Genomic DNA, 27,743 nt, shown 5'->3' on the forward strand with positions numbered 1-27,743 from the left:
AAATACACTTGTATACAAAGAAAAGTTTCAAACTACATTTTTTTTTTTCACTAGATTCAAGTGAAGACTTTGTTCCAAAAAAAAAAAAAAAAAAAAAAAAAAAGACACATACAAGTACAATTTAAAACTGTATGAACATTTGCAAATGTTTAGTGCAAAGTAATTATGTAAAAGCTACATTTTATGAAAGTTTGTGCTGATGTGTTTGGTAGGTTTTTTTCTTTTTTTACCCTTTTACATCCATTTTTTTAGTTACATAAGGTTTCACTTACCTACAGTACATATGCATTGTGTTAGGTCCCATGCAAGTGGGAGTAATACCATCAGGCTTTGTAAAATGTCACTCTGATTCGCATTTAGTAAACTGCTTATTTGGTTTAACAGTCAAGTTCCTGGCACACTACACATCCTGATTGCATCTAAGTGCTCAAGCTCCTGTTTGCCTCTTCAGGTGCCTTGTGTGATGCAAACCAAACTGCTTCACGACTTCAGCCCAAAAAAGTTTTGTTTGTTTTTTTTAGAGAGAAATCCGCCGTTAGTTTAAGCCTGTAACAAACTGCTCTGAAAATTAAAAGCCTATTCACACAAAGTTATATGTAATGACTGTAGTAATCAGTTTATTACACAGATTAATTCATTCTTGAACGTACAAGCTCCAGGGGAGCAGTTGGGTCTTTAAATACACACAAGTTTTCTGTCATATGGATTTTTTTTTTTTACCCTTACATCCAGAAAGACCTAAGCAGTTAAAAAACTTAAGAAAAAATAAGAGCTATTAGCTAGGTATTAACTGAGAAACCACATACAAACCAAAAAAAGTATGAAGGGAGGGAGAGAGTTGAAACAAATCAACATCACTTGATGCACTAATAGCTCCAATCCATTTAAATGGTGACCGGTTAAACTTAGACCTTAAACACAGGATGTGGGTACAGCTTCTCATTGGTCATAACATTTACCTAAGGTGTAGGTCCTTCAGAATAAAATGAATACAGAAACAGCTTCAAGTTCTTCACCTTGCTTTTCATAACTGTTATGAGTTTAAAAGGATTCCACTTAAAATTCTTCATGGATCAGCAACACTGTCCCTAGAAAATCTGAAACACACCAGAACTCTCCCCATTCCCATTTGATTTCCCAATTTAACTCAGCAAGGAATGCTTTTAGGCTCACAAAGTTATGACTGAAGAACCAGCTTTTCACACACACACTTCTCTGCTAGGAGTCAATGTTGGTACGGGGAAATACAGTATTTCTAGTTTGTTGTTCCAAGTATGTACAACACGCAGCACTGCTGTATCAGGTAAACATGTGCACAGGGGAAGATGAGGCGTGGGCTCATAGAAAGCAGTCAAATGGAAATCAAAAGGACTTTCTCTTTCAGAGTTCCCCTATCTTTATTTGTAGAGGTTATCCAATAATTTCTTTAATTACATCGCGTACTTCTGAGTCCATTCCCGAGCTATTCTGTTGTACCTGTATGTGTAAAAAGAGGATTTACTTAACATGGCATCTGCACAGTATTTCAGCTCCAGCACTCTAGTCTACACATGGCATGAAATCACAGTACTATCATCAGTTTGTAAAATTGAAGAGCAAAATTAAACACCAAACAAACAGGGGAAACAAGAAAGCGCACAGTGCTTCATGGAAAAGAAATACCCGGTCATAGTGACAACAGGAGTATGAGATCTTTGTGACTGGAGGCACAAAATGGAGCTAGATCAGGGCTGAGGGGAAAGGATTTTCAGGAAGGCTTTATCTGTGCCTCCCCCAGCCCCATCTGCTGTGTCCCTGGGGAAACTCTTACTGTAGGGTTTCACTTGGTCATTCTGGAAAACAGATGAACATGTTCCCCCATCTCCTGCTTCCCTACAAAGTTAAACCCAGGACCTGCCATCCACTCATCTGCTAAACCCCAACAGCCTTATTTCTTCCTACACATTTGGCTGTTTTGATGACTGTCAGGACACACTGATTTATCTATCAGAATATTTTTATTCTGAATTTATTCAGATTTTTATTCTAAATTAAATTCTATTATTTTTATCACAATAGAATTCAATTCCCAAGAAATCTGTAGCATTTGCACCCAGAATACCCTTTTACACACAGAGGAAGCTCAGGATACTTGTGTAAAACAAAGCAGCTGTGTGATTAGCTTCTCTCTGACAACAGAAGGCAAGCTGTTCATGTTCTAGAGAATTTGTAGAGTTAAGACACAGCCTGCAGTTTCCTACAGTTTTGTACACCAAGTTGGTTTGGTGTTGGAATTTAGATAATATTTAGATAATATTCTTTAGCTTAAACAATCTGACAATTCACTCATAACTAACTCTCTCCTTCATATCACTGCTCAGAGACTACCCAAGAAGCAAGTCCTTCTGTTTAAACTCAAAATTTATTTCCCTATTTTCAGAAAAAATAGGAAGGAGTTCTGCACACTTAAAAGTGCAGATAATGACTACTGATTGTGTCTCCAAATATGTGCCGCTGGTCCTGCAGCTCTCAAAACCAGGATGCATAAACTTCTCTAACACTGCTCCTCAAGAATGCAGTAGAGGAAGCAAATTTGTGGACTATTTTCCCTTGCCTTATCAGATCTGGAAGGGAACAGTGAGGTAGGAAGCGTTTATAACACTAAACTGTGCTTGTTAGCACTGAAATTTCTCTATATTTGCTCTATATAGTCCTCCTGCCCCACTTCTACACTACTGGTTCTTCCCTTGTGTTGTCGAGTGAAGGTAAAACAGGGAGTTTTTGTTATTTCTCTGTAAGACTCCAGACCCGGAGCTGCCAAGGAATATTCTCCCGTTGGAGTAACTTGCTCTCCCTCTGGTGGTTATACGGGATTAAAGCAGCTCAGACAGTGGCACTATAAAGATCCCAGGGAAAAACAACAACAACAACAAAATCTCTAAGAAGACCACAGAGCTTTGATTTGCCTTTTTTCCACTCTCACTCTTTTCCAAGAAGCAGTTGCTCTCAGTTCCCCTTTACTGGGTAAGTGTGGATTCTGCCCTGTTAAATTCCATGGGGTTTGGTTTCCATACTCACTTTTCTCTATCTGTTTTGTAGATCCGTGCAATCTCAGGCACTAAAGGATCATCTGGATTGGGATCACACAACAGAGAACAGATGGACAAAAGTACTAAGGAGAGAAAAGAGACACTGAATTAGTTCCAGGACAGCTGAGGACACCTGCACCAGTCAGCCCATGCACTTCCTTCCCCTCCAGCCAGTAGCATCAGCAGCATTTATTAAAGTTTGCCAAGGAGCACCAATTCCATGTAATTCAGCTGAGTGACTTTGAAGAAACTCCTTTTACCAGTGAACTACATAACTTTTCACAAGCACAATATCACAGTGAGTATCCTCCTGGACAGGTCTATCCAGCAGCAGCCTTAAATCACCAGGCAGAAGTGTTCTGCCTGAACCTGAGAGTCCTCTGGGAAAACATCCTTGCTTTTGTACCCAAAATTCAACTGTTCCCTAAAGCAGCCAGCTCACTGTTGGAAGACTTGGAGAAGCATTAATCCAAAGTCAAACCAGCAGACAAGTCCAGCTGAAACGAAGGAAGCAAGGGCTGCTCATGGCTACTTAAGAATCACAGAATGGTTTGGGTTGGGAGGGACCTTGAAGCTCATCTTGTTCAAAGCCCTGCCATGAGCAGGGGCACCTTCTACCAGCACAGGTTGCTCCAAGCCCCATCTAACCTGGCCCTGAAGATCTGTTTAAAAATAAGCTGGTCTTGCAGTGATTTGAGAGGCTTAACTATTTTCCAAGTATAAGGGAAATTGAGATGGATTTAGTGTAGAACAGCATTCACAATGACCCAAGAGTGCCCAACTCCTTGCACTGCTATGGACCACAGCCCCCTGGAATTGGAGTGTTTCACTATAAATACACAGTGTATGTACCCCAGAAGGCACATCCCACTCGGCACAGTGACAAGCCTCATCCATACAAGGAGCCAGGACACTGCTGCAAAGCCACAAATAGCACATGGACATTCCTACACTCACTGCACAGGAGAAGGGAAGAGAAGGCAGGAAGTTATAAGCAAAGCATATTGGGACAACACTACACCAGGCATGGCAGGGACATCTTGCCCCACTCCTGAAAATGCCAAACATTCCCTTCTCTCAGCCTGTTTGGATCAAGCAGTGCCACTCCATATGTCCCTTCGCCAATTGCAGCAAAGAAGTTGTCACAGTGCAGCCTCCAAGCAAGGTGCAGATGACAAGAGTGAGGAGTTTGAAGACACTAAACACGAATCTGCTCCAATTTCCATCACTTGCAGGAGGCAGAGCTATCTATGAAAAATGAAAGGAAACAGCACACAGCCCATAAAAGCAACAAAGGAGTTAAGATAGGTTAAAACAGGGCTACAAAACAGAGACCACAAAATGGCTTGGGTTGGAAAGCCCTTTAAAGTCCATCTCATTCCACCTCCCTGCCATGGGCAGGGACACTCCACTGTCCCAGGGTGCTCCAAGCCCTGTCCAACCCAGCCTTGGACACTTCCAGGGATGGGGCAGCCACAGCTTCTCTGGGCAGCCTGTGCCAGGGCCTCACCACGCTCCAGAGAGAGATGGACACAGGTCTGATATTCAGATTTTTTCAAGTGGGACAAGAGTGAAAGCTTCCCTTAGGTGTGAATTGCCCAAGTTGCTCAGTGTTGTGAGCAGCAAGAACCCACAAAGCCACTTAGTCCAGCTTTCCCACCTGTTTCTGTAGACACTTCACTAAGGAATTATCTATTCCCAGTTCAAAGCTTCTAAAACAAGTTTTGTAATAAACCAGTCTTGGTTTGGGTGAACATATTTCTGGTTCTAGAAAAAGGAGTAAACCTCTTCTCCCTTTTCCCAGTTTTCCACAGTGCACTTGTGAGAGTTAAGAGCTTAATGATTCCCCACCATCAACTGACACAGGGACCATTTTCTGAGCTCCCTCTCAGCTCAGAGCGTGAGGGAGGTCTGCAGAAGCCACTGCTGTCCCTTAGCAAGGCAGCACATTAAGCACCTGTAGCACAGATCCAGCACCAGTTCTTTTCCCCTCTATAAATCAAGTAAAGCCCATGTCAGTTTTCAATGGGAACCTCTCTGCCACCTCCCACTGCTCCCAGTGAGTGTAGTTACAAAACAGCCATTTCTCCAGCAATTCTCCTGTAGCTCATTTCTTTGTGTCTGTCAAACTCCACTGCTCTGGTCACTGAAGCTTCTTCAGCTGCAGGATGAGCAAGGCAGGTCCAATCTGTCCCCTGCCTTCACCAGAAGACACAGGAAATCCAATCAAAAGTTTTCTGGTCAACTGTTTTAACTACCTCCTCAAGTTTTCTCTGATCACAGTTCTTTAAAAACGCAAGGACTTTTCTGAACACAGTGGCTCAGCCCTCATCAGCAGAACCACACTGCAGGTCTGCCTACTGCTCTCTGCCCATCCTCACACCCCTTTTCCTAACACTCAGCAGTTCACTTTTCAGGATCACTCCAAAAACATTGAATAAAAGTGGACACAATCATTTGGCTTCAAGCTGCACTGCCACATTCAGCTGCTTTGATTATTTTCCTATCTCTTCATTATTCCAAACTATTCTCATTACACTTACTCTTGCTGGTGACTTCACATCATTCCCCTTTTATCTGCACAGCCTCAGAAAAAGAAATTTAACTAAACTGGTTTAATTTTAATATCCTGCTGAACCCAGCTATTTGTCCAAAATCAATTCTGCAAGTTTCTCCTGAGGCTTTCCACTAGAACACTGCACATGTCCATGTTTTAGACCAACATACAGAAAAATCCCTTGGAAAAGGCACCACCTCAAAGTTTCAAGTGCAAGGGTAAAGGGGAAGGAACCCTTACAAATGTCAGTTGTGTATCAGAGTTCTTTGATGCATCAGACTAATAATGAGTTAAACCAACACCATGGAATAAGAGACTCACCAGGCCACCTCCCTCTGAAATCAAGTATTATTGCAATGAATTCCACAGCTAAGCCATGATATTTTCTAGTCAAATAACTACAGCATTACTATCAGACAATAAAAAGAGAATTCCCCCAAAATTTTGGAACCACAGGATCAGGCTGAATTACACAAGGCATTAAGTGACACTTTACACTTGAACATCCTGCATGGCCATAGGCAAAGCATTACCAGCTTGGCAGCATCCCTTCAAGTCTCTCACTGGCAGGGATGTAGCACAAGTGTGCACTCTTTGAATTCAAGTCTGGATTTTTCTCAGTAATAGCAAAATAAATTTTACTTGCCATTGACTCTAGGGATTTATCTCTTGAAATAACTCTGTACAGAATTATTTCTCATCTTATCACTCTCAGCTGTCAGAGCTGTCCAGCCACTAAGCAACTTAAACCACTGCCAGTTTAAAGCTCCTTTTCACTCCAAAATTGGTTTTGCTTTGTTTTATTTCACCAACCAGGCAGCCTACTGACCTCCAACCCCTTCAACTACACTCCACATCTATCTCTGCAGACAACAGATACAATTTCCTCCTCATTGTGCCTCCTGCTGCCATGGACTAGCACAGACTGAGTACTCAACACCAAAGAGCAGGAGAACCAAACTCATCAAGCAGAAGAGCTGCTAACGAAGTGTTTCTAGAAAATGGGCTCAGCTTCCCCACAGAGCAAGGACAGAAATGCATTCTCATCAGGCAGAATGATCACTGAACACTTAAGACTGCTTGAGTAACATGCAAAGTAAGGCCCACCAGTGTAACACTGCACAACTGAGATCCAAGTTCCCACTGCAAGACTTTCCTTTACAAAGCATGTAACATTGAATTCATGAGCAATCTTTCTCCAGGCAGCTCCTCTGTGCAGAAAATCATGCCACTGACAACTTGTCAACAAGACCAGCTCCAGTTCCTCACTGCACAATCCTCCTCAGCAGCTGCTCTGCTCTCACACCACCAAGGTCAGCCCACCACCCTCAACAGGCAACTGCACCTTGCTGGTTGTGCCCCGCCTCAGGCTGGGCAGGTGTAGATGTAAATTCCACATGTAAATTCCTGGGTTACCTCTGCTATGAAGCAGCTCAGCCATTAGTCAGGACAATCCATGATGTCAGCTCTCCACAGGTCCTTCCAGCACTAACCAAATGAGCAGGGCAGTATACAATTTAAAGCCCATGTGGCTACTGGAATACCTAAATTTACGTGTTAAAGGTGTGTTAAAGCCCCTGGAACTCAGAAGTGAAGAGACTCTTAAAATCAGCTGATCCTCATCTTCCAAAACACAAACCTCAAATTATTCACTTTGTCTGCAAAGCCTGACTGGTCTAATGCCCACCACTCCAGCCACCCCCTTGACACAGGGTACCAACCACTACAGACCCTGCTGTTTAAGTCTAGCTGGAATTCCAAACAAACTTGCTCCAGTAAAGCATTCATCCATGGGGCACTTCAGAGTAAGGAAAAGCAGCTAAGGAGCCATGGAAACTCCAGCTGAATTAACAGAAGGGAGATAAATGGCACTTATTTTTCCAAGGTAATGAGCTCTCCAGAAGAAACAGCTGGTGTGTTCTGATCCAACTGCTGTTTGGTGCAGTTACTGCTCTCCAAAGAGGAGCCAATTTAGAATCCATCTAGGAGTAAAGGTCCGTCTCTAAGCAGGCACAGAGACTGCAGCAACAAAATGTGTGTTACAGTACCAAGAAGGTGCTGAGATGGTTGCTCTGCATACCAGAGTGCCAGGACAGCAGGGTGACACTCAGCTCTCCATCCTGGCTGGAGTCACACCAGAGTGCCAGGACCACCTGATAATGGAAAAGCTCACGAGGGGACACAGAGCAGTTGGATAAAACAGGGAAGGAACAATCCCTGGCCATCATGAGTTCCCAGCAATGGCAGCAGCACACTCCACCTGCTCTGTCCTGGGTGAATGACAAACACTGTGCCAGGGCTTTCCACAGAAAGCCATTTGTCACCTCCTGTGGGCTCTGGCTCAAAGTGATGTGCTTCTGGCCCAGCCCAGTTTCTGAGTGTGAATGTAATCATTTGTCAGCTCAGGTTTAACTAAGCCTGGTATGCTGGGAGACACCTCTGCCAGCAGAAATGAGAGCTGTGGACATGTAATGCTGCTGAGGAATTCTTAATTCTGTTCCAAAGGGTGAATCCAGCTGTCCTGCTTCTCTCACCAGAGAGGGATCCTTTGGTTATCATCAGCCTGGCAGCCTCCACATCAAGGTTCACTGCTACTTCCATCTCTGTTCCTCAAAACCAGGAAAAAACTCGACTCCTGTAAGGAACATTCTCCTACACAATCACTGGGTTTGAGTTTCAGGTCCCAAACCCTTGAAACTTGAGATGTACAGTTGTCAAAGCTTTATCAGTACTGACAGATGTTAAGCTTGCAGCACTAAACACTGGAAACACCACTGACCAACAGATTCAAATGCCTGACTCCTGACTGTGAACAGGCATGATGCATCCAAATAAATGAAAGGAACTCCAGCCTCTACTCAAGTTAAATCCTATTTTTCAACCACAACCCCATTTCCAACTCCTCCAGCCTTACAGGAAGTGTACCTTTAAATCTGAGCAGTTTAAACTTCTGGCTTCAAAGCAACTTGCATTCCTGCTAAGTCAGTTCAAGAATTTCTGGTGACAAAAGAAGAAAAGTTAAGTGTTGCCTAGTGCATCACAGACTGCTTGAGGTTGGAAGGGATCTCTGGAGATCATCTTGTCTCAAGCAGAGCCTCCTAAGACAGGTTGTCCATGACAATGTCCAGGGACTTTGGAGTATCTCTAAGGTGGGACTGCCCACAGCCTCCCAATGCAACCCGTGCTGTTGCATCCTCACAGTAAAACCACAATATCAAGTGTTTCCTGCTGTTCAGAGACCCTCCTGGGCTTCAGGTGGTGCCCACTGCTTCTTGTCCTGTCACTGGACACCATTGAGAAGAGTCTTGCTGTCATCTCCACAGATACTGCTAAGATTCCCCTGAACCTCCTCTTCTGCAGCCTGAACAGTGCCAGCTCTCAGCCTGTCCTTGTAAGGGGAGATCCTCCAGTCCCTCCACAGCATTCCTGGCCCTTCACTGGGCTCTCTCCACACTTCTCTGCTCTGGAGAACCCACACTGGACACATGCTGCAGACACAGCTTCATCAGCACCCAACAGAGGAAAAGGATCCTTCTCCTAGCACAGCCTTCTCTGGAGCAGGGGCAGCTCCTGGGAAGCTGCACAAGTGGTTCAACTACACTTGTGAGAGCTGAAGCATAAAAATGGGCATTTCTCTCAGAACCCCAGCTCAGCACAGCTGGAGAGATTGACCCATGCTCTGTGACAAAGCCATCCCCAGTTATGTGGGTAAAATGTTACAATGGGCAAACTAAAAGCCAAGTAATCAGAAACCAACTTCCCAATTTTGAAAAGAGCACTGTGAATGTCCAGTTCAATCTCTTGGTACAATTCCTTCCAGCAAGTCTTAGTGAAGTGATTCATGAAGAGCAACATCACAGAAAATCCTCACTGCACCAGGCATGGAAGTCTGGACAGTGGCAGCTGAAGTCTTGCACGAAGGAGGCTGAGCTTACTCACTGCCCCTCCAGCACATGCACACAGGCTCCACGATTTATTTGTTACAAAACATAGGGAGAAATGGGACAAGACAGTAGATTAGTCCAACCTTTAAGTCAGAAGTGCTTCATTCAGGATTAACTCTTGCACAGCCACTTGCCAAATTCAAAAGAAAGAGTGTTTTCTTCCCCAAAATGGCTGAGAATAGCTGTAATAATGTTAAAACACTTCATTCTCCTGTTTCAGGCAACAGGGATTCTTATTTATGCAGACTTGGAGATAATGTTTTCCATTTAGGCCTACACATTCTGCTTAAGCCTTGGAGTTCAAATTACCCACCACAGTGTGGTTAAGATTGTATTTTGAGATTATTTATACTCCAGTATGTATTCTTGAAGGAACACTGAGTTCAGAATTACTAATATAAGCAAGTCTGCCGTTGTGCTGAGACAGTCATTGCTCTTCTCCCAAGATTTAACTGTCTTAACAACTGTAGGAGGGACAGAACAAAACCCCAAAATGCCAATCACCTCTATCATAGCCACAATCACTTTATTAAATTGCTTACAGAGGGCTGGCTCCAGAGTGTGAGGAGCCAAGACCCCAACCTTCACCACTGAACTGGAATGATTAAGTAGCACTGACATGATTTTTCAGTCTCTCCACCAAAACGTGGCCCTTCTAACCCAAAGGAAGTCACTGCAGACCCTTTCCCCTCTCTCCCTGCAGGTTAAGGTGGAAAACATCTTCATGTACCACACATTAACTGCGAGCAGAACAGTGAGCTGCTGACAGTGCTGCCTCCCATCTGCCTCAGGAGGAAGCTGTGCATGATAAGCTCTTTCCTACAAGGACTCTTTCTACTCTTCCCAGATTTCTCAATCAGTAGGAAGTACATTTTTCCATAGCTGTGCTCTAAAGTTATCTGCTTACAGATTTTAAATTCAAACAGCTTGCTCCCAGTAGCATCCAATTTAAAGGATGGCACAATTTGGGAAATGCTCTAAGAAATCTTCACTGTAAATAATAAATTGCTGCTTTGCAAGAGGTGTGAGCTTATTGCTGAATATTTTAAGTCTTATTATTCACCCTAAATTACCTAATCCAACCATTTTTCCTGCTAACAACACATTCATTCTTTAACAAGGCTGATCAGTTACTAGAAAGCTGAAACACTCCTGAAGTCTTTCTAATCTGACTGAACACGAGATTTCAACAATTTCAACCCTGAAAGATTCAGCAGCCTTTGTGGAATTTATTTTCATTTATTCAAGATGGGAACTCTTCCCCCAAGTATTAGCTCTTTGCTTCTCTAGCTGAAGTCTGACTTTTGACAGGGCATCCCTGTGATTCTGAGGAAAGTATTCCTATAAAGTCACCTCTAAGAATTTGCTTTTTTGTTTTAATTGCTTCAGTAAACGTAGCACAAGGAAGCTGGGACAAGGTTTTCTCCCAGGTTAGAGCTGTGTGGATGTTGTGCTGAGTGCAGCAGAGTGTGGGCATTGAGCTGAACTGTTCAGCAATGAGAGGGGATGAGCACTACAGAACCCCCCAAACCCAGGAGGGAGAGGGGCTCTGGGAGGGGGAGGTGGCACAGAACAGCCACCTTGATCCCAGGGCTTATTCCAGCTGAGTCACAAGGATATAGTTTCAAAAGGGTAAGGAAAAAAAAAGAGTCCAAAGCAGAACACAGAGGGAGACTGAGATGTTAAAGCATATTGCAAATGTATCTGGGCAATAAAATTAACACTAGGATGTATTTTCTGAGTGATTAAAGCTGACAGCCACTAATAGGCAGTTCACTGCCACCCTGGACCCCATCTTCTCCCAATTGTCCTAATTCCAGTCTATCATCCAGTATTTTCCATCGTGCTGTCTATCACCCCACCATCCATATGGTCACTTCAGACTTCCTAAAACAATACAGCATTTTCTCCAGTTAAGCAGCACTCAAATCAAACCAGAACAGACATCAGTGCTTGGGGCTAATTTGGTGCTTCTAAAAGCAGCCAGTACTGACTGAGAGCACTTGTAAGGAAACTCCAGCAACCTGACAATCATTTTTCCTTCATTGACACCATTTTTTCAGTTCTTTCAAGACTTTGAGCCTTGTGCCCAAGCAGATTCACTTCTGACAAGAGACAAGGAGATACTATTTTGCCTTTCCATCTGTTTCTGCAAATGCCTTGAGGTGGACAGAGAAGGTGGGAACTTCTGTAGGTTCAGGGAAAGGCACACAGTGATGATGTCTAAGGGATGTACCAGGATCACCTGTCTGAACCAGAAAGTGCCTGGGAACATCATATGTAGTTGGAGAGAAGGACAGGCAACAGGAGAGCCTCAGAGCAGGGACACTGTGAAGGACAATGTAATCAATGTGACAACTGCAGCATTTGATTACAAGGACAGTGTGAAGCTACAGAACAGAAGGGTCAAGACATGATCATGCACAGGATAGACTCCAAATATTCCTAAATAGCCATGACTAGACCTACACACTTGATCCAAAGTTTGTAAATCTACTGTTTCAATAGCCAACAAAAATCCAGCCTGTGTTTTCTTTCAAGATGTTTAAAGCCTCCTATTTAATATAAATATGAATTCTGCTTCACCAGGCAAAGGCTATATTCCAGTACCCCAGAAGCTAACACAGTTCACAGGGTGTAAGATACTATCAACTAATTATTTTAGACTGTTCAGTCTAGGCAAGTTTTAAACCATGTTTCAGTTGTCCACATCACTGGAAGTTCTGCTAAAAAATTACCAACTTGGAGTTCTGATGCTGCCTTGAAAGAGAGATGCTTTTTAATATGACAAAGAATTAGCAACATCACTGTTTTTTAAAAGCCACAGCTGTTCCCTTACATATTTCACTCTGGATGTATCTTGAGCATTAAAGTCCTCCATTGTCACACACTAGGTTTTATTTTATATATATTAATATCTATTTTTAACTAAAGTGTTCTGAGGTGAGGTGGCAGGAGTATGCACTCAGTGTTTTAAGACTTATCTGATCCACTGGCAAAGCTGAGGAGTCTCCCTATGGCCACAGGGAAGCTGGATGTCCTGAGCATCCCACGCTCAGGAATTGGCTGCAAGCTCCATGGAGAGTCACAGGACAGAAGCAGTACCACAGAAATGGTGGATTCCAGCAGGAATGCAGCAGTTTTTACATCCCAAACCAGTTCTTCATTTTAGCAGAGTAAAATGAAATAAGCATTGCAGGTACCTTTTGAAATAGTTAGTGCTGGGGACCACTGTGATCGTAGAATATCAAGACAAATGCTGCCATTACTGTTAATATTTGGATGATAGATTCTTGTTGTAAATGCAACCTGCAGAAGAAGCAAAAATTCAGTGTAGGCTCACAAACATACATCACACCACATGGTAACAGACAGATTTCTGGCAGAAGCCACTCACCTTAGGTGGTTTGAAGGGATAATCTGTTGGGAAGTGAATTGTCAAGAAAAATACTCCACCTTGGTAGGGACTGTCGTTCTGTTAATGAAAAAGAATCATTGCAGCTTGAGGAGTTACTACAAGACCACCAGTCATAAAAAGCCATGAACATCAATTCTCTCATACTTACTGGTCCCATTATTGTAGCTTGCCAATGGAACACTGAAAAAGAGAGAGATTTACTTCAGTTTGGAGAAGCTCAAGTAATGATCTACTTTCTTCCAGACAAAGCAGCACAGAAAAGAAAAGTCTATTTTAAAAACAAAGCCTTCTGAAAGGCCGCAGGGAAGGGAGCCAAGGAATTAAAGAGAGACAGAGCAAAGCACTCGATACTCTGCAGGCCTCACTCCAGGGCTGCTGTGCCACACATGTGCTCTGCAAAAAGCCCCATTACAATAAAAATCCACCTCGTTCTAGACAACCTTTCAGACTCAAAATTGTGAGTTTAAATGTAGTAATTTCTAATGAGTCAGCTGTATCAGCACCTATGACTGCCCTCTTTGAGCCAGCCACAGCAAAGGTCCAGCATGAACTCACTCACACCTGCTCCCCTACTCAGACCTGTGACACACAGAGGGGAAGCCCAAGCTCTATGTAAACCACACGTACAGAGGTGACCTAAACCAGTGGTGTCCTCACAACATTTAAGCTTGATCTCCACAGAGGCCTCAAGGTTTCATTAAAGCAGCAGAAAGAACCTTCCTAAGAGAATGCAGGAATGACAGTCTGCCCCATACTTGGAGCAGGATGTGCCAGGACACACTTCAGGTTAAATGGGCAGAAGTTCATCCTCACTAGTATGCATCTGCCCAAGAGACCTTTCACCTGGTAACACAGAGGATTTGTGAAGAATGCTGCTGGGCTGGAAAGGAAAACTTTCAAAGCTGATAGTCTGTAGGAAGCACATTGGGGAGTTCTCAGGGTTCCTGCATCTCCACAGGCTCCTTTCCTTGTGCCTGTGCAAAGAGCACTAGCCTAAGAAATTATTTGTGAATTAAGACTGTGGAAGCTTCCCTCAGCATGGATGTCACCTACACAGCACCTTCAGGGCCAGGGAGCTGTAGATAACTCCAGTTGTTTCAAGGGAAGCCTTCAAGACAGGAGGTGAAGGCGCCTGGAAGTGTCTGTGCCTCACTGGCACCTGGTGTCCACAGCTGTCAGGACTACCTGTGCCAAAAGCACCAGTGGTACTACCTGTTCTCATCCAGCACGAGCAGTTTTTAATTACACATGGCACAGGCATTACAACTCAGAATGAGCTCATACAAGGAAGGAGGAAAAAAGCAGAGTGGGAGCAGCCCTGGAAGGCCAGTGGAGAAGAGTGTTGGGTTGGAATAGGTTTGTTTTAATCTACTCCTCCATTTCTACAGGAATGTGTAACTTCAGCATTGCTGAGTAGCTCAGAAATGATTCAGAAAGATCTTAGCAGCTCATTTTTCCCTTTTAGAAAGGACACTTGAGCTTAGAGCTCTAAGCTCTAACAGAGATAGAGGCTTTCACTACTTAAATATTCACTCAGAAGACTGGCTTTGAGAAACTCTACATCCAGTGCTGAGGTAGGAATGTAGGAATGCAGCTCACATGGAGGATTCACCCATCTTCAAGGGGTTCAGACAGTTTCCCAGGAGCTCCCTGTCACCTGAAGCAGGGCAGGGAGAAACCTGGAGGAGAGGACAAAGGGACAGCACAAATCCCACAGGAGATTGTAGCCAATTACAACAAAACCAGTAAAAATCTCACAGATCCTGATGAGATACACTGTAATTGCTCTGCAGAGGCACCACTGAAAAAAAAAACCCAAATAATCAACAATTCCCTTAAACCCAACAAAACTCCATAAATAAAAAAATATCCACAGGCAATCTTAACTTTTTGAAAGCTAGAAGGGAGTTTTGTATTTCCTCTCACTCAACCCCCACCCCAGACTTGGATGCTTGTTTAACCTAAGCTTTAAATCCTGGTAACATCCAGGACAAGTCTGGTGAATGTAGAGACAGAATTGCCAAGCAGAGCTTATTCCAACTGATTCTTTCCTTTGAAATCTGCCATACAGATCTCTTTACAAAGGCAGGGGGCTGCTGGCTTTCAGTAGGTAAGCACAGGCACATGTTTGGAAAAGGCTATGCCACTGGAAGCACACCAATGTCATCCAGTCCCCAGCACATCTCCAAAACACAAGCAAGAGGTGGGTGGAAGAAAGCTAAAACTCTACATTGCCAAGAAAATCCCATTCCTACAGTTCACAAGGCAGGAAGACCCTTTACTTTCTGAGGTTCACAAACCACAGGGATGAGAAGCTTATAGCTGGGGCCAGTTTGTAGCAGCTGGAACAGCCACAGGACAGCACTTTGCAAGCACAGCATGTCCTGAACCCTGGGAAATGTCGCTCTGACAAGGCAGCTGTGGCAAACCTGGAGCACTGGGACCTGGCAGAAGGCACCTTTCTGTTGCTGCCACTGCTATCCACTTACACACATCCAAATTGTGGCTCTCAAGAACAAAAGTCTTTCATTAAAGGTCTTTCAGAAAGGTGGCACCAGGAGAACTGAATAGCATTTAAAGCTTTCTGTATTCAGTAGTAACTTTCCATTCTCAGCCTTCACCAACTTCTGTTACCACCTTCTCTGCCAGACAATCATCATCACCTTTGATAAGGCTTTAGAAAACACAAAGTGGTTTATCATGGCACAAATCACACTTGCTAATTTAAGGGAATAAAACCCTCTGACTGGCTCTCCATCTTAGTCATTTCTTGTCTACAAAACTACAAACCTCTTTGAAATACTATTTGGAAAGCAGAAATAGGTTGTGAAGTAACTACTGCTAAACACCCTCAAAACCAAGCTGGGCTTCCACTCATTTGAAAGAGCTGCTGAAAAAGAACATTTCCACTAATTTCAGTATTTTCACCCTCAGGTTTCAAGTGCTTTTTTTAAAATGTAGCCCTATATTTCTATCGGAATGTGCAACTTTCTATACACTTCAGCACTGCTGAGTAACTCAGAAATGATTCAGAAAGGTCTTGGCAGCATTTTTTTTGTTTTAGAAAGGATACCTGAGCTTAGAGCTCTCAGCAGAGAGAAGGAGGGTTTCCCTGCTTCACTCTCTCCTCTCTCAGGAGCTGACATCACTTGTCAGACCACACTGCACAGCAAATTCAGTGCATGCTGTGTAAGGGGCATTGCAGTCACAGCTTCCAAGGGCTCTCAAGGAGCCTTTTCTGCATGTCAGAGCTGCTACAGGAAAGAGTGTGAGCACAGAACAGAGCAACAACTCCCAGCCACACCCCAGGTGAACAGACTTGCACAGGAAGGCCAAGAAGGTTGTGTGAGGCTGTCCCTTACACAGAACCTGGCAGGGCATGCTGATTTGAGTACAGTTTTCAGACACCATGTATAGTTCAGATATCTGAGTTCAGATGGCTGTGGGCAGCTGCTTGCTGGTTTGACCACAGAACTGCTGAGGTTTTCTAACACCATCCCCCATGAGAATTCCAGAACAGTTAATTTAAAAGGTGTAATTTAAGATGTGCATTGAGCTGCCCCATCAATAGAGTGGGAATAACACCACTAACACACAAGGAAGGTGTAAGAGATATGGTAGAGACCTAGCACTCTAAAAGAAACAGAAGGGTTCTCCTTGCTGAGGAGCTGGACACGCCATTTCAGAAGAAAAAACGTGGGAGAGGGCAGGTGCTTGCTGAGAGCAGATACTTACTGTCATCCCCGACAGGCCCTGCTGAACACTGTGCTGGAGGATCACGTGCCAGGTCGTTCAACTCCTAAAAAACAGGATGAGTTTGTTTCACTTCATTTCAAAAACAACCATGTCATTGCTCAAAGGCTGCTAGGGGCACTCTGGCAGCACCACAGAACTAATAACCAGAACTCTGGAAAGTCAAGTTGCATGTTAAATGCAGGAGACATACATGGCACAGGCCTCGGTGACCTGTCCAGGCTCCAGGGCCCTGAGTCACAGGGGTTGTCAGCTCTGCCTGCACTGGTCCCAAGCCCTACCAAGGTATTGTATCTTCTCCCAGCCCTGGGTCACAGAGAGAGAAGATGGCCTCAATCCAACAACTCTCAGTATCAGCCTTATTTTACTCCCTCAATTGTAACAGTTCCAGTGCTGCTCCAGCTGCAGTGATCCAGTTTATGACCTCCACAGCCAGCCCGCAGCACACACAGCCCCATAACCTGGGGCTGATTCACCTCCACACCTACACAGCAGTGACCATGGGTGGACTGGGAAAAAACCACAAGGCTTTCCATACCTACAGACCTCATTGAAACCCTTCACTTTCCAGTGGCTGTGTCAGTCAAATTTTCCTCTGAAGAAATCCTATTATGAGTCTGAACAGGCTGAGTAACTCACAGTACACCTATGAATTGTGTTTGCTTCAACTTGAAGCAAAATTTCAGCACAGTTCAGAGTTACTGTTACCAACAATTCACATCAGCCAGTTGCCCAAAGTGAATGTTTGGTGGGAAGTGCAAGTAGAGCAAAACTTTAAAGTCAAACTTTACCTGCTCCATTTCTGACTCAGTCACTGACCTGCTTTGCATGATGGGCCTGAACATATTACCATTTTCCTGTGTGAACGCAGTCTAGAAAGCTGAGCACACACCAGATAAGGATTACAACTATTATCTAGTACTCAGGAAACACTCCCATGCTGTCCCTGGTCCATTGTGTGTTCAGCTTTTCACCTCCCAGAACAGTCCAAACTGGAATCTCCACACCAGGCTTTTGGCAGACAAAACACTTAAGTACAATGATTAAGAGAAGCTGGTTGCAGGAATGGAAGAAATTTGCCATTTAATGGCCTTTTGTTATTTACAGGCAGTGATTAAGCTCTTGAACAGATGATCTCTGGGAGTTCCAGCTTCTACTTCCCAGGAACTGGGAGGACACCACTAACCAAGCCCACAAGTCATAAATGGTGCCTCACATCAAACATGTAAATCCCCCTCTGGATGGTGTGTCCCAGAAAACTTGACAGGCCCTGACACACACTCAAGTTTGGGGTTTGCCCTCAGCAGCTTCCAGCTTCTAGAGAACCGTGCTGGAAGCCTCCTTTACTTGACACCAGACTATGGAAGCTTTTCTAGTGCTCCTGCTGGGCTTTTTCCACTTGCTGTTGAGCACGGACATGAACAGGAACAGACACTGAGCATGCAGCACCTGCTGAAGAGCCTTCTCCTTCCTGGAGGTGGAGAGAGCATCTCCACGTGTCCTCAAAGCCCTTTGTTCACCAGCCTGAACCACCAGGGCAGCACAGCAAGGTGCAGAACCCTACACACACCTTCCTCAGGGTCAGTCTAGTCATGGCTGTAAAGAATGAAGTGAGTCTACAAACAACAGGCATGAGAAGTTCAAAACAGAAATATATCTACTCTTTCTAAAGGTGAATGGAGTACAGTCCACTTCCAAACAGTACTGGACTCTGATTTTCTGTAAAAAAAGCTATTTAGTGTTACTGTATTCAAAACCCCAAACACACAACTAAATAAAAACCTCCTGATCACTTTCTCATCCCATTTTATGCATCAATACTATACATCCACAAGAGTCAGAAGTTACAGCTGTAAGGATCCACGTTTCCCGTGCTTGAGCACAACCTACCATGGATGGTATTTATGAACACACAGCATGCACCTTCCCTGCTATAAAGGGAAATAGTTACAGACATGAGCTTGGGCACACACTCTACCCATTGGCAGGACACAGCTCCACAGCTGCCCTGACACTCACCCTACATCCTGCTGCCCAAATGCACCAACCACTTCACCCAACTCCATGGAACAGAGGGACCACAAGGCAAGCCAGACACAGAGGCAGCAGTGAAGTTCAGGTAGTAGCAGTTTCTCATCAAAATACTATTTCATTCTTTACATCTTCATTTCCAGGGAGATTTCTGAATTTTCTGAAGCCCTGGGTATTATCTCAGTACAAAGTGATGACTTACAACAACCACTTGTACCACTTGTCTCAGTGACAAGGCGGCATTTCAGGTTCTGCTCCATAAACTGAGAGAGTGAAACATCACAGATTAAAAGGTCTATGTAAAAACCAGTGTGCAAGTTCCTTGTGCTTAAACAAGCATTGCACCAACTCTCAACTCAAGCCCCTGCAGCACAAAACTCTCCAAATTTTGTAGAACAGCTTGGAGAACAAGTTCAGCCCCTCCCCTTCACCCCTCCAGACTCCTCTGGAGTGCAGGCACCAGCTGATTCTGCCTAGAGAGAGGCAAACACACCCCTGGATTCCTGGCAGGGTATAGATAAGCCCTTTAACACGCCATGCCATTCTCTTCCAGCTGCTCTAAGACTCCACTACACCTGCAGAGCCAAGCTTAGGAAAGGAGCACACACGGCTGCATCTACCCAGGTCTGCACAGAGAGCACCCACAGCTTCTGCAGAGCCAGGCACCTGTCCCAGAGGTTGCTCTGCCTTTTGCAGGCTCCTGGGCAGTTCCTGAGGTATCATGAGCATGACACCAGACCCGGCGAGGTCTTGGCTCCCAGCTGTTGTGAGGGATTCTGAGAACCACCTGGTTTCTGTAGCTCAGAACAGATTACTCCGGAGTTCCCACAAAACTGGAACTCATGACACACGGAGGATTCAGTTACACTTTGGTATCATCTACAAACTTGAATGTATTGGATCCCAAGTTGCAAGGCCCACTGTTTTTCCCTGTGGAAGATCCAGGAAGCCTTGCTGGTCCATGATCAAGACTCACCTTGACCACACTGATATTAAGCCAAAACCTGAAGCAAGCCACAGCACTCCAGACAGTTTTTGATCCTTAAGCACATACAGGTTGCGCTTTAGGAATTTACAAGCAGCCTTTAGATCAAGTTCCAGTTTGAGTTATTCAGCTCTCAGGGCTGCCTCACCCTGAGCTGGCTTTCCAGCTGAAGGCATCTTACAGAATTTAAAGTTTCTGCCACGTCCCCTAAGCAGAATACCCTTGGGGCTGGGCCCACTGCTGTGGAGCCTACCATTAACCTGACCCATCTCTCAACTCTTAATGAGTCCCTTAGCAAAAATGAGGAAGTGGAAGCACGTCACAAAGCAAGGTTCAAGGTGTCCTGCCTGAAGGCCAAGTTGAACAAAACTACTACCATTAAATCCACAAAGGAGATATCCTAAAAGCTACAAAAATCTCACTAGAAACTGACATTTAGGCTCCAAAACCCAATTTAATTGTGCTCTTAAATTCTCAACAAACCAATCCCCACACAGGGGTTCCAGGAAAGCATTTTAAAGAAGATGGAATGTGCTTATACCACAGATTCCCCAACTGTGCTTCCCAAGTCATGAAAGGCATCAGCTGCCAGCAAGGCCTCGAGGCTCTCAGGTGAACCAGTGCCACCAGCCTCACTCAGCCCCACGCCACCCTCATCCTGTTTTACTTCCCAGGAGCTGGTACATTGCCTTTAAAACATACCTCAGTGCAGCCATCCACAAACTGCACAAGAAGCTTTAAAAAAACCTATCAAACAGTTTAAGTCTTACAAGTTTAACGCTGCACATGTTTTAAGTTGATAATTATCAACTCCAAAGACGTTTGTTAGTGAAGTTCCTATTTACTCCTCTAGACAACAAATCCCTCCCCAGTCGAACACACTCCTGGTAAAACCTGCTCTGGCCAAAAGATAAGACTAGTTTTAAGGATTAAGTTAATGCTAATACAGCCTTCAGTAAGAATAACCAACATATCTGGCAACATCAAGAAGCCAATCAGGCAAGTAAAAAGCCAGCACGCTTTAACAGTCAGCTCCAGCAATTTTACTAAGCCTTGGTACACAGCAGAGCTCCTCAAATCCACTCCAACACACTATATGTATTCCCCTGGATTATCCAAAGTCCTCTTAGCTTGAACTCCACGGGCTTTCCACTCTGCTCCACTCTGAGCTGCTTTCACATCGTACTTTACTAAGAGACCATATTAGCTTGATTATAAATCGAATTTCTGCCTCAGGTTGCTGCTGTAAGTGAAAAAAGCTTTTCATCTGCCTTTAGCAAATTTACTTGCCTGAAGCCCCTGAACCCTTCAGCAACAGGCAGTGTAGGGAGATGTTACAAAATCCTGACTTATGTAACCAAAAAGGAACTCGTAGCCACTTTAGCCATGAATTGCTCCCAACAGAGTAAAGCCAAGCAATGGGGAATGAGGGCCAAAGTCGAACTGATCACACCCTGCCTCACCTCAGGACCACACCACAGAGGAGCTGCAAGCTCCCTGTGCAGGGCCAACAGGGCAGGAGGGTGGGAAGAGCCTGTAACCCTCCCTGGGCCAGCAGCATCTCCCTGCCAGGTGCCAGAGCCTGTATCCAGAGGCATTTCCCTCAGCTCTGCTCTTCACCTGCCCAGCAGCACTGGGCAGGAGATAGTGTCACCCATGTGCACCAAGATCAGACCAGCAGTTCCCTGCAGTGTCCAGAGGTGCTGTCCCCCCACAGGACTGCCTTCCAGACTATCTGCCACTCTAATGCTGTCACCACAATTAACAGAAGCATTTTAATCCTTTCCTCTCAACAAAAACTGCTTTTGCAATGCTTGAAGTCACTCAGATCCCCCAACCCTGATCCTCAAAACTCTGCAAAAGTCAGGAGGCAAGCGAGCAGCAGCAGAAGTCACACAGCAATAACCAAAGCACATGTTATAAACAAGCTCTGATGTAACTGTCACCTCTCCTTTTATTTTTTTTTTCCAAAGCCTGAACAGGAAGAAGACCAAAGCAATGTGTAACTTCCTCTTGGTGTAGAATGTGAGTATCAAAACACCTCTCTGGCTGACAGAAGCTACAGCAGCATTCTGTGTACACCACAGATGGGCTGTGCTGGCAGCCCCGCGCTCGCAGCGAGAGGCCCGGCGGAAGAACCCAGTTGCTCCCACTGGCTGCTCTACAGAGCTGCCAGCACACAAATAACACCAGGTCTGCTCAGCACAGGTAGCACAAAGACAACTCTGGCCACCAACGCTGCTCTGCACCCTTGTCCTCACACATCCCACCCACAGGCACTGCTCCTTTCGGCAGAAGTGATGCCTAAGCATGTCTGGACTGCAGGACTACAGCAAGTACCACTATCCTTCTCACAGCTCCACAGGAACAGCACTAAACTGGGATTCAGTTCAGCTTCCCGGTTTTTGGGTCTATGCATTATAAGCAGTAGTAATCCCCAATTCCTCTGCTACAGAAAGTGTTTTACTTGAGCAGGGCTCAGGCACAGCTGCTGCTTTCCCTTCCCCCTCACCCGCCAATCACACAGGGGAACCCGTGAAAGACAATGAGCTAACCTTTTCCTTGCTTTCCCATTCAAAGAACTCCAAACGGTGCCCTAGTTATCCAGTTCTAGGTATTGCATTCCCTAAAGGTAAGCAACACAGATGGGGATGTGGCCCAATCCAAAGGGTTTTGGCTTAGACCTTAAAATGGAAGGCCCTCCTGTACCTCCCTCCCATCCTGCCCTTGGATTGCTTCACACTGCTTTTCTTTTCTTATAAATACATCTAGAATAAAACAGATCATTTTGACACCTATATATAAAAATACCAATTCAATTACTACACCTCAGTGTCACCCCCAAGGACTCTGGCTGGCAGTATTGCTTACACCCCAAACACTTCTCACAAGAAAAGATCACAAGTTTCAGACTCATGATCCAATAAAAGCACCTAAACAAGAATTTGGAGCCACACTGCCTGAAATACTGTGGTGAGTAACACAGGTAGCAATCTGAAAGCAAGTCTCACCCAGCCTGAGCTCTTCTGGAGCATCTGCTTAGAGAACAGCTGCTGCTGTGTGCACACATGTTACCCCAGCTCAAGCCTCTGCACAATCCCAAGAGCAACTGTGCCACCAGTGACACACTGGGACGGACCCTGCAGGCTCCTGTGCTGCCTCACATGCCAGCAACAACACGGGCTCACTGCTTCTTCTGCCCCGCTGCTGGCCCAGCCCAGTTCAACATGCAAGAGGCCATCTCAGGTAACACTGTATCAAACCTGCACTCTTGGGATTTCTCCTTTCCAAGTTCGCAGCCCTGTGTTACCCGAGGACACAACAATTTTGACAAAAACCTCATAGAAAGCCTTTGTGATTCAGTAAAAAACCCCAAGAGCCAGGGCCAGTGGCCAGACCGAGCCCTGCACACTGATACACCATGACTGATAATACCCTTCAAAAAGAGCCAAAGCGGCAGTTTTCTCCCCCATCGTGTCTCTGTGCTCCAGTCCACTGGGATTATTCCTACTCAATCCACATTCTGCAGGCTTCTGCTCCTGCCACTAGCTGCAGCAGCAAAGGTCAGAAACTGGCTGTCCCCTCATTATCCTGACAGGGACAGCCACTACACACTCCCAGAGACCAGCACAGCCCTAAGATGATGATAGGAGCGCTCTCCACGGGGTTTAAAATAGCCAGAGCGTAAACAGCCAGCCATGATTACTGAAGCAGTTACACTGAGACACCCACAGCCACTCACTCATAGAGTGCTCCTTCCAGCCTGTAGCTTCACACCCATCCAACTTTCAAAGCATCTGGGCTGCTACAACAGGCAGATTTATTTCCCTCTCCACACACTGTTTTGTGGAAATGCTGCCTCCAGCCCCACCACCTCCCTCTCCTCCACAGCCACCACACTCACTCCACTGAAACTCTCGTTGCAGAGCTCACACAAAACTGCTTTGGTGATGCTCTCGCTACTTCCCAAGGCTTTGAAGACTCTCACACCCCTACACAGTCCCCATTATCTCTCGGGATTCTTTATTCTTGAAAAGCAGCATGAAGAGTCAGTATAGAAGCACCCAACGTTAACAAAGACTCCACACATCCAGCTTTTCTCCTGCCACAAACCAGCCTGGAAACACAAGTGCTCTCAGAGTGTTGACTCCTGACACTCAGCATGCACTGAACGACAGCCAAGCAGCTTTCCTGAGTTACCTGACACAAGATTCACCCTCCCCACGACAGCCCTGCACTTCCTGTGTGCGCCCAGCCCCCCACAGCCACATTTACCCTATTCACCATCCACTGCTGCGTTTCCCAGACCTATGGACCCACTGCCGAGGAGTAAGAGCTCTTCCAAAGCATCTGTGAGCCCACAAACACTGTGGAAGAGTCCTCACAATGCCCTGAGGACCGCTAAAGTAAGAGACAGAACACTGCAGAGAAGTAAGACTCAGCTGGAACACAACTTCCTTATGTAACTCACTACCAGATCCACAGCTGGAAAATCCAATAGTCTAAAATCATACTCCAAATACCTCCCTTCCCAGGGCTACCCATTCCACAAGAATAAGTAAGGCTCCAAGTTCTCTTCCATTTTCTTCTTCACCTGAGCTTTAACCTGATCAGTAGAGCACATGAAGCTTCACAAAGCCTCCAAGGTAACCTACAACCAAAGCAGAGATGTTAACACAGACCCAGCACTACACACAAAACCAAACAAGGCTACCTATGAGGCAGTGGGTAGCTGGCTCCAGATAAAAAAAATAATTTACATAGTGATCAAGAGGAGAAACACTGTTTTACTTGAGCAGGGCTCAAGGGAGGGCTGTTTCCTACACCTAAACCTTGTACAGATTCCAAACTGACAGCTACACGTTTTATAGGAAAAAAGGAAACAAATTCCCTGCCTGAGTCACCAAGGTAAAACAAGTGGACTGCAATTACCGTCGAGGGTTTTTCCCCTGGTAAAAGACACTAAAGATCAAGCAAACACTGTCCTAAGACGGCAATGGACTGGGCAGCAGCGTTTTTCCAAAACGCCAGGACATGGAGCACGGCGCAGCTCCCGCTTCAGGAGAAGGCAAGCTCGTAGCTTTCCCTACAAGCCTGCGGGATGACTCAGGCTGTAGAACAGCGCTGGCTCCATTAAAAGAGCAAACCACACTACTGTGTGACAGGTTTACTGCGCTCAGCGCTCTGCTGCCCGACACCGCGATCCCCGTCGCTGCTGGAGGAGGCAGAGGAGCCCTCGGACACGGGGCCCCGAGACCAGCCAGGCCGGAACTTCCAGCGCGGGCCACGCTGCGCTCCTCGGGGCGCCTTCCCCCGGCCGGGCCGAGCCCCCGCGGAGCCGCAGCAGCTGCCGGGGCCGCCGCCACCCCCGGCCCGGCCCCGCCGCCGGCGCCCCCTCGCGGCCCCGGCCCGGCCCCGGGGGCCACGTTGCTCCTGAGGGGCCCGGCCGAGGAGCAGCCCCGCGGGCGGGCCCGGCCCGGCCCCCCTCGAACAAAGCGGCCGCGGCCCCCGGGAGCGGCCCCTGCGCTGCCGCCCGGCCCGAGCCCCGCGGGGGGGAACCCGGGCGGACCGGGCCCGGCCCGGCCTGCCCGCCCCCCCCACTGCAGGCCCGGGGCCCTGCCGGGTTATATAAGGCGAGGGGGCCGGGGGGAGCGGGGCCGTGCGGGGCCGGGCCGGTTCGGCCCTTACCTTGTGGATTCTCTTCAGCGCCATTGTGTGCGCGAGGCGGCGGCAGGAGGGGCGCGGGCGGAGGGAGGGGGCGGCCCGCGGGACTATTTGCGAGGGGAGGGGGGAGGAGGAGGAGCGCGGAGGTGGCGGCTGCGCGGGGAGGGGACGGGGAGGGACGAAGCGAGCGGAGGGGCGGGAGGGGACCGGGGCCCCCCGGAGCGGCGGGGCCGGGGCCTGGCCGGTGTCGGGCGGTGGCGGCCGCGGGCTCAGCGTTGCCGCAGCTCCTCCGTTCCCTCCGCCGCCGCCGCTTTATGCGCTGCCTCCGCGCCGCCCGCAGCGGATCACTCCGCCACGCCGCCGCCGCCGCTGCCTCTGGGCACCGCTCCGGTTCCCGGGGCGGAGGCACCGCCGTGGCGGGGAGGGGAGAGGGAAGGGAGAGGCCGGGGCGGGAGCGTCGGGAGGAGGAGGAGGAGCGGGAGGAGGGGGGAGGCGGGGAGCCGCGGGGACTATTTGTCGTGCGGAGCCGCCGTGCAGAACTCTCCAGAAGGGGGAGGGGGAGCGCGCGGAAGGATACGGCGGCGGCGTGAGAGCGCGCGCGCGCGAGGCGGCCGCCGCGGCGCGTGACGCCACAGCGCGTTCTCTCGCGAGAAGACGGGACGGGAAGAAGTCCCGGCCGAGCTGGGCCCGAGGCCGCGGGGAGCGCACGGGCCTGAGGGGACGGGATGGGCCTGAAGGGACGGGATGGGGCTGAGACCCCGCCAGCCCCGGCCCCGGCGGGATTTCTCCACCTCGGCCCCTTGTGGAACTGCCGCACTCCTCACCCCCCGAGATGGGGGCTGGTCGGCCCCAGTGCAGAGGCCCCGAGGCCTTGTCCTGGGCAGGCCGGGAGTGCACTGGGTTCAGGCAGAGCCGTATTGGAGCACTTCAGTGGCCGCAGGGGTAACTGGCTTGTCCTGATCGAGCCTGTGGCGGCTGCTCCTGGCCCTGGGAACACAATTAATGTTAAATGGCACTGAAAACACCGCTGGTGACACAGTCTCCCTGCTCCTTCCTGCTGCCCAGGTGGGGTTGAGGTTCTCCTGGTGCTGCCTCTGGACCATGGTGGGCTCTTCTCAGGCTGACTTTGCTGCCAGCCTCCTGCAAGACTTTAGCATTTTTGGAGGCTGTAGTACACTGTGTTTTGAATTAATTACTTCTCCGTCCCCATTTGTTACAGAGAAAATAAACCACAATTTCATAAAAATGGCACTCTGGGTGCGGTTTTTTGGTGGTTTTTTTTGGGATTTTTCCTCCCAGCTGCTTTGGTTCCTTTTGTGGCTTTCTTGCTCTTTTCTTTCTTTCCTGTTCATTTTGGGCACCCCTTGATAGCCAGATTCCAGACAACCGTGCACTACTCATTGATCCGATGGCAACACGCCCTTCATCCTGGCCACAGCACTGGAAAGGCTCAAACACTAATCCCAAGCAGTCCTGGCTCTTAAAGCCAATCCTGGGGTGGGGTAAAACTGCTTTTCTTCCAGCATTTTCTGCTTTCCTTTTGTATAGCCCAGCCAATGCCAGATCCCCATCACTGGAAGTGACATCACAGATTCCTTTTCTCTGGGAGCAGCTCCTGTGGTCCCTGAGGGCAGGACAGCCCCTCACTCTAACCTGGCCAGACAAGCATCATGGCTGGGACCATATTCCAGGGCCCAAAAGGCTTCCCACCCCTTGGGAATATCTCTGGAACTAACTTTTTCCTGTTTCTGGGGCAATTTTCCAAGTAGCCTCAAGTCACAGCTCTAAGGACTTCCTGTCAGCCAAGATGAAAGTATCCTTTTTCTAGTATTTGCAGGAGAAGGGTGGGATTTTGTGCCCAGAAAGAGATAGAAAAATGGGTTTGTTTTGGTTGTACTACCAGGGGTAATGATGATCTGCTTTTTGCTGCCAGCTGGATGCAAACTGCTCCACGAGATAAGAAATGGAAGCAGGAAAGTCATTTTCATAATGGTTTTTCTCAAGGTAGGGCCTGAGACATCCAGGAATGACGTTTCATGGAATCTCAGAGTCACAGGCTGGCTTGGGTTGGATGAGATCCTAAAGATCAACCCTACCCTGGGCAGGGACACTTTTCACTATCCCAGAGTGCTCCAAGTCCTGTCCAGCCTGGCCTTGGATGCTTCCAGAGATGGGGAAGCCACAGCTTTTCACACAGCCCCTCATGGCATTTGAGGAGGTTCCATCTGCAGCTTCCTCCCTTCTGTCTCCCATGGCCAGAGGTGCTCCTGCAGACACTGTGGGTGTGGCTGTCCCCATCCTGGGGACACTGCTGAGCCCGGAG

At 47.1% G+C, this 27,743-nt stretch overlaps 1 protein-coding gene across 1 annotated transcript; it reads right to left on the reverse strand.

The window, feature by feature from the left end:
* Positions 1 to 590: 590 nt before the first annotated feature.
* Positions 591 to 26,044, reverse strand: UBE2D2 (ubiquitin conjugating enzyme E2 D2). The gene is made up of 7 exons (XM_066328925.1): positions 25,445 to 26,044; positions 16,723 to 16,786; positions 13,136 to 13,167; positions 12,967 to 13,044; positions 12,773 to 12,878; positions 3,058 to 3,151; positions 591 to 1,476 (listed from the first exon to the last, which is right to left on the reverse strand). Exons 1-7 carry the CDS (start codon positions 25,466 to 25,468, stop codon positions 1,431 to 1,433), a joined length of 444 nt encoding a protein of 147 aa, XP_066185022.1. The 5' UTR covers positions 25,469 to 26,044; the 3' UTR covers positions 591 to 1,430.
* Between the last annotated feature and the right edge of the window lie 1,699 nt (positions 26,045 to 27,743).

The sequence above is a fragment of the Sylvia atricapilla genome, chromosome 14 (genome assembly GCF_009819655.1).
Source record: "Sylvia atricapilla isolate bSylAtr1 chromosome 14, bSylAtr1.pri, whole genome shotgun sequence".
Lineage (NCBI taxonomy): Eukaryota > Metazoa > Chordata > Aves > Passeriformes > Sylviidae > Sylvia > Sylvia atricapilla.

Coding starts and splice junctions, on each gene's coding strand:
- UBE2D2 (XM_066328925.1), bottom strand. CDS start 25,468: ATGGCGCTGAAGAGAATCCACAAG. Junction 13,168..16,722: donor AGGGCCTGTCGGGGATGACA/GTAAGTATCTGC, acceptor TCTCTTTTTCAG/TGTTCCATTGGCAAGCTACA. Junction 12,879..12,966: donor ATCCCTTCAAACCACCTAAG/GTGAGTGGCTTC, acceptor CTTCTTCTGCAG/GTTGCATTTACAACAAGAAT.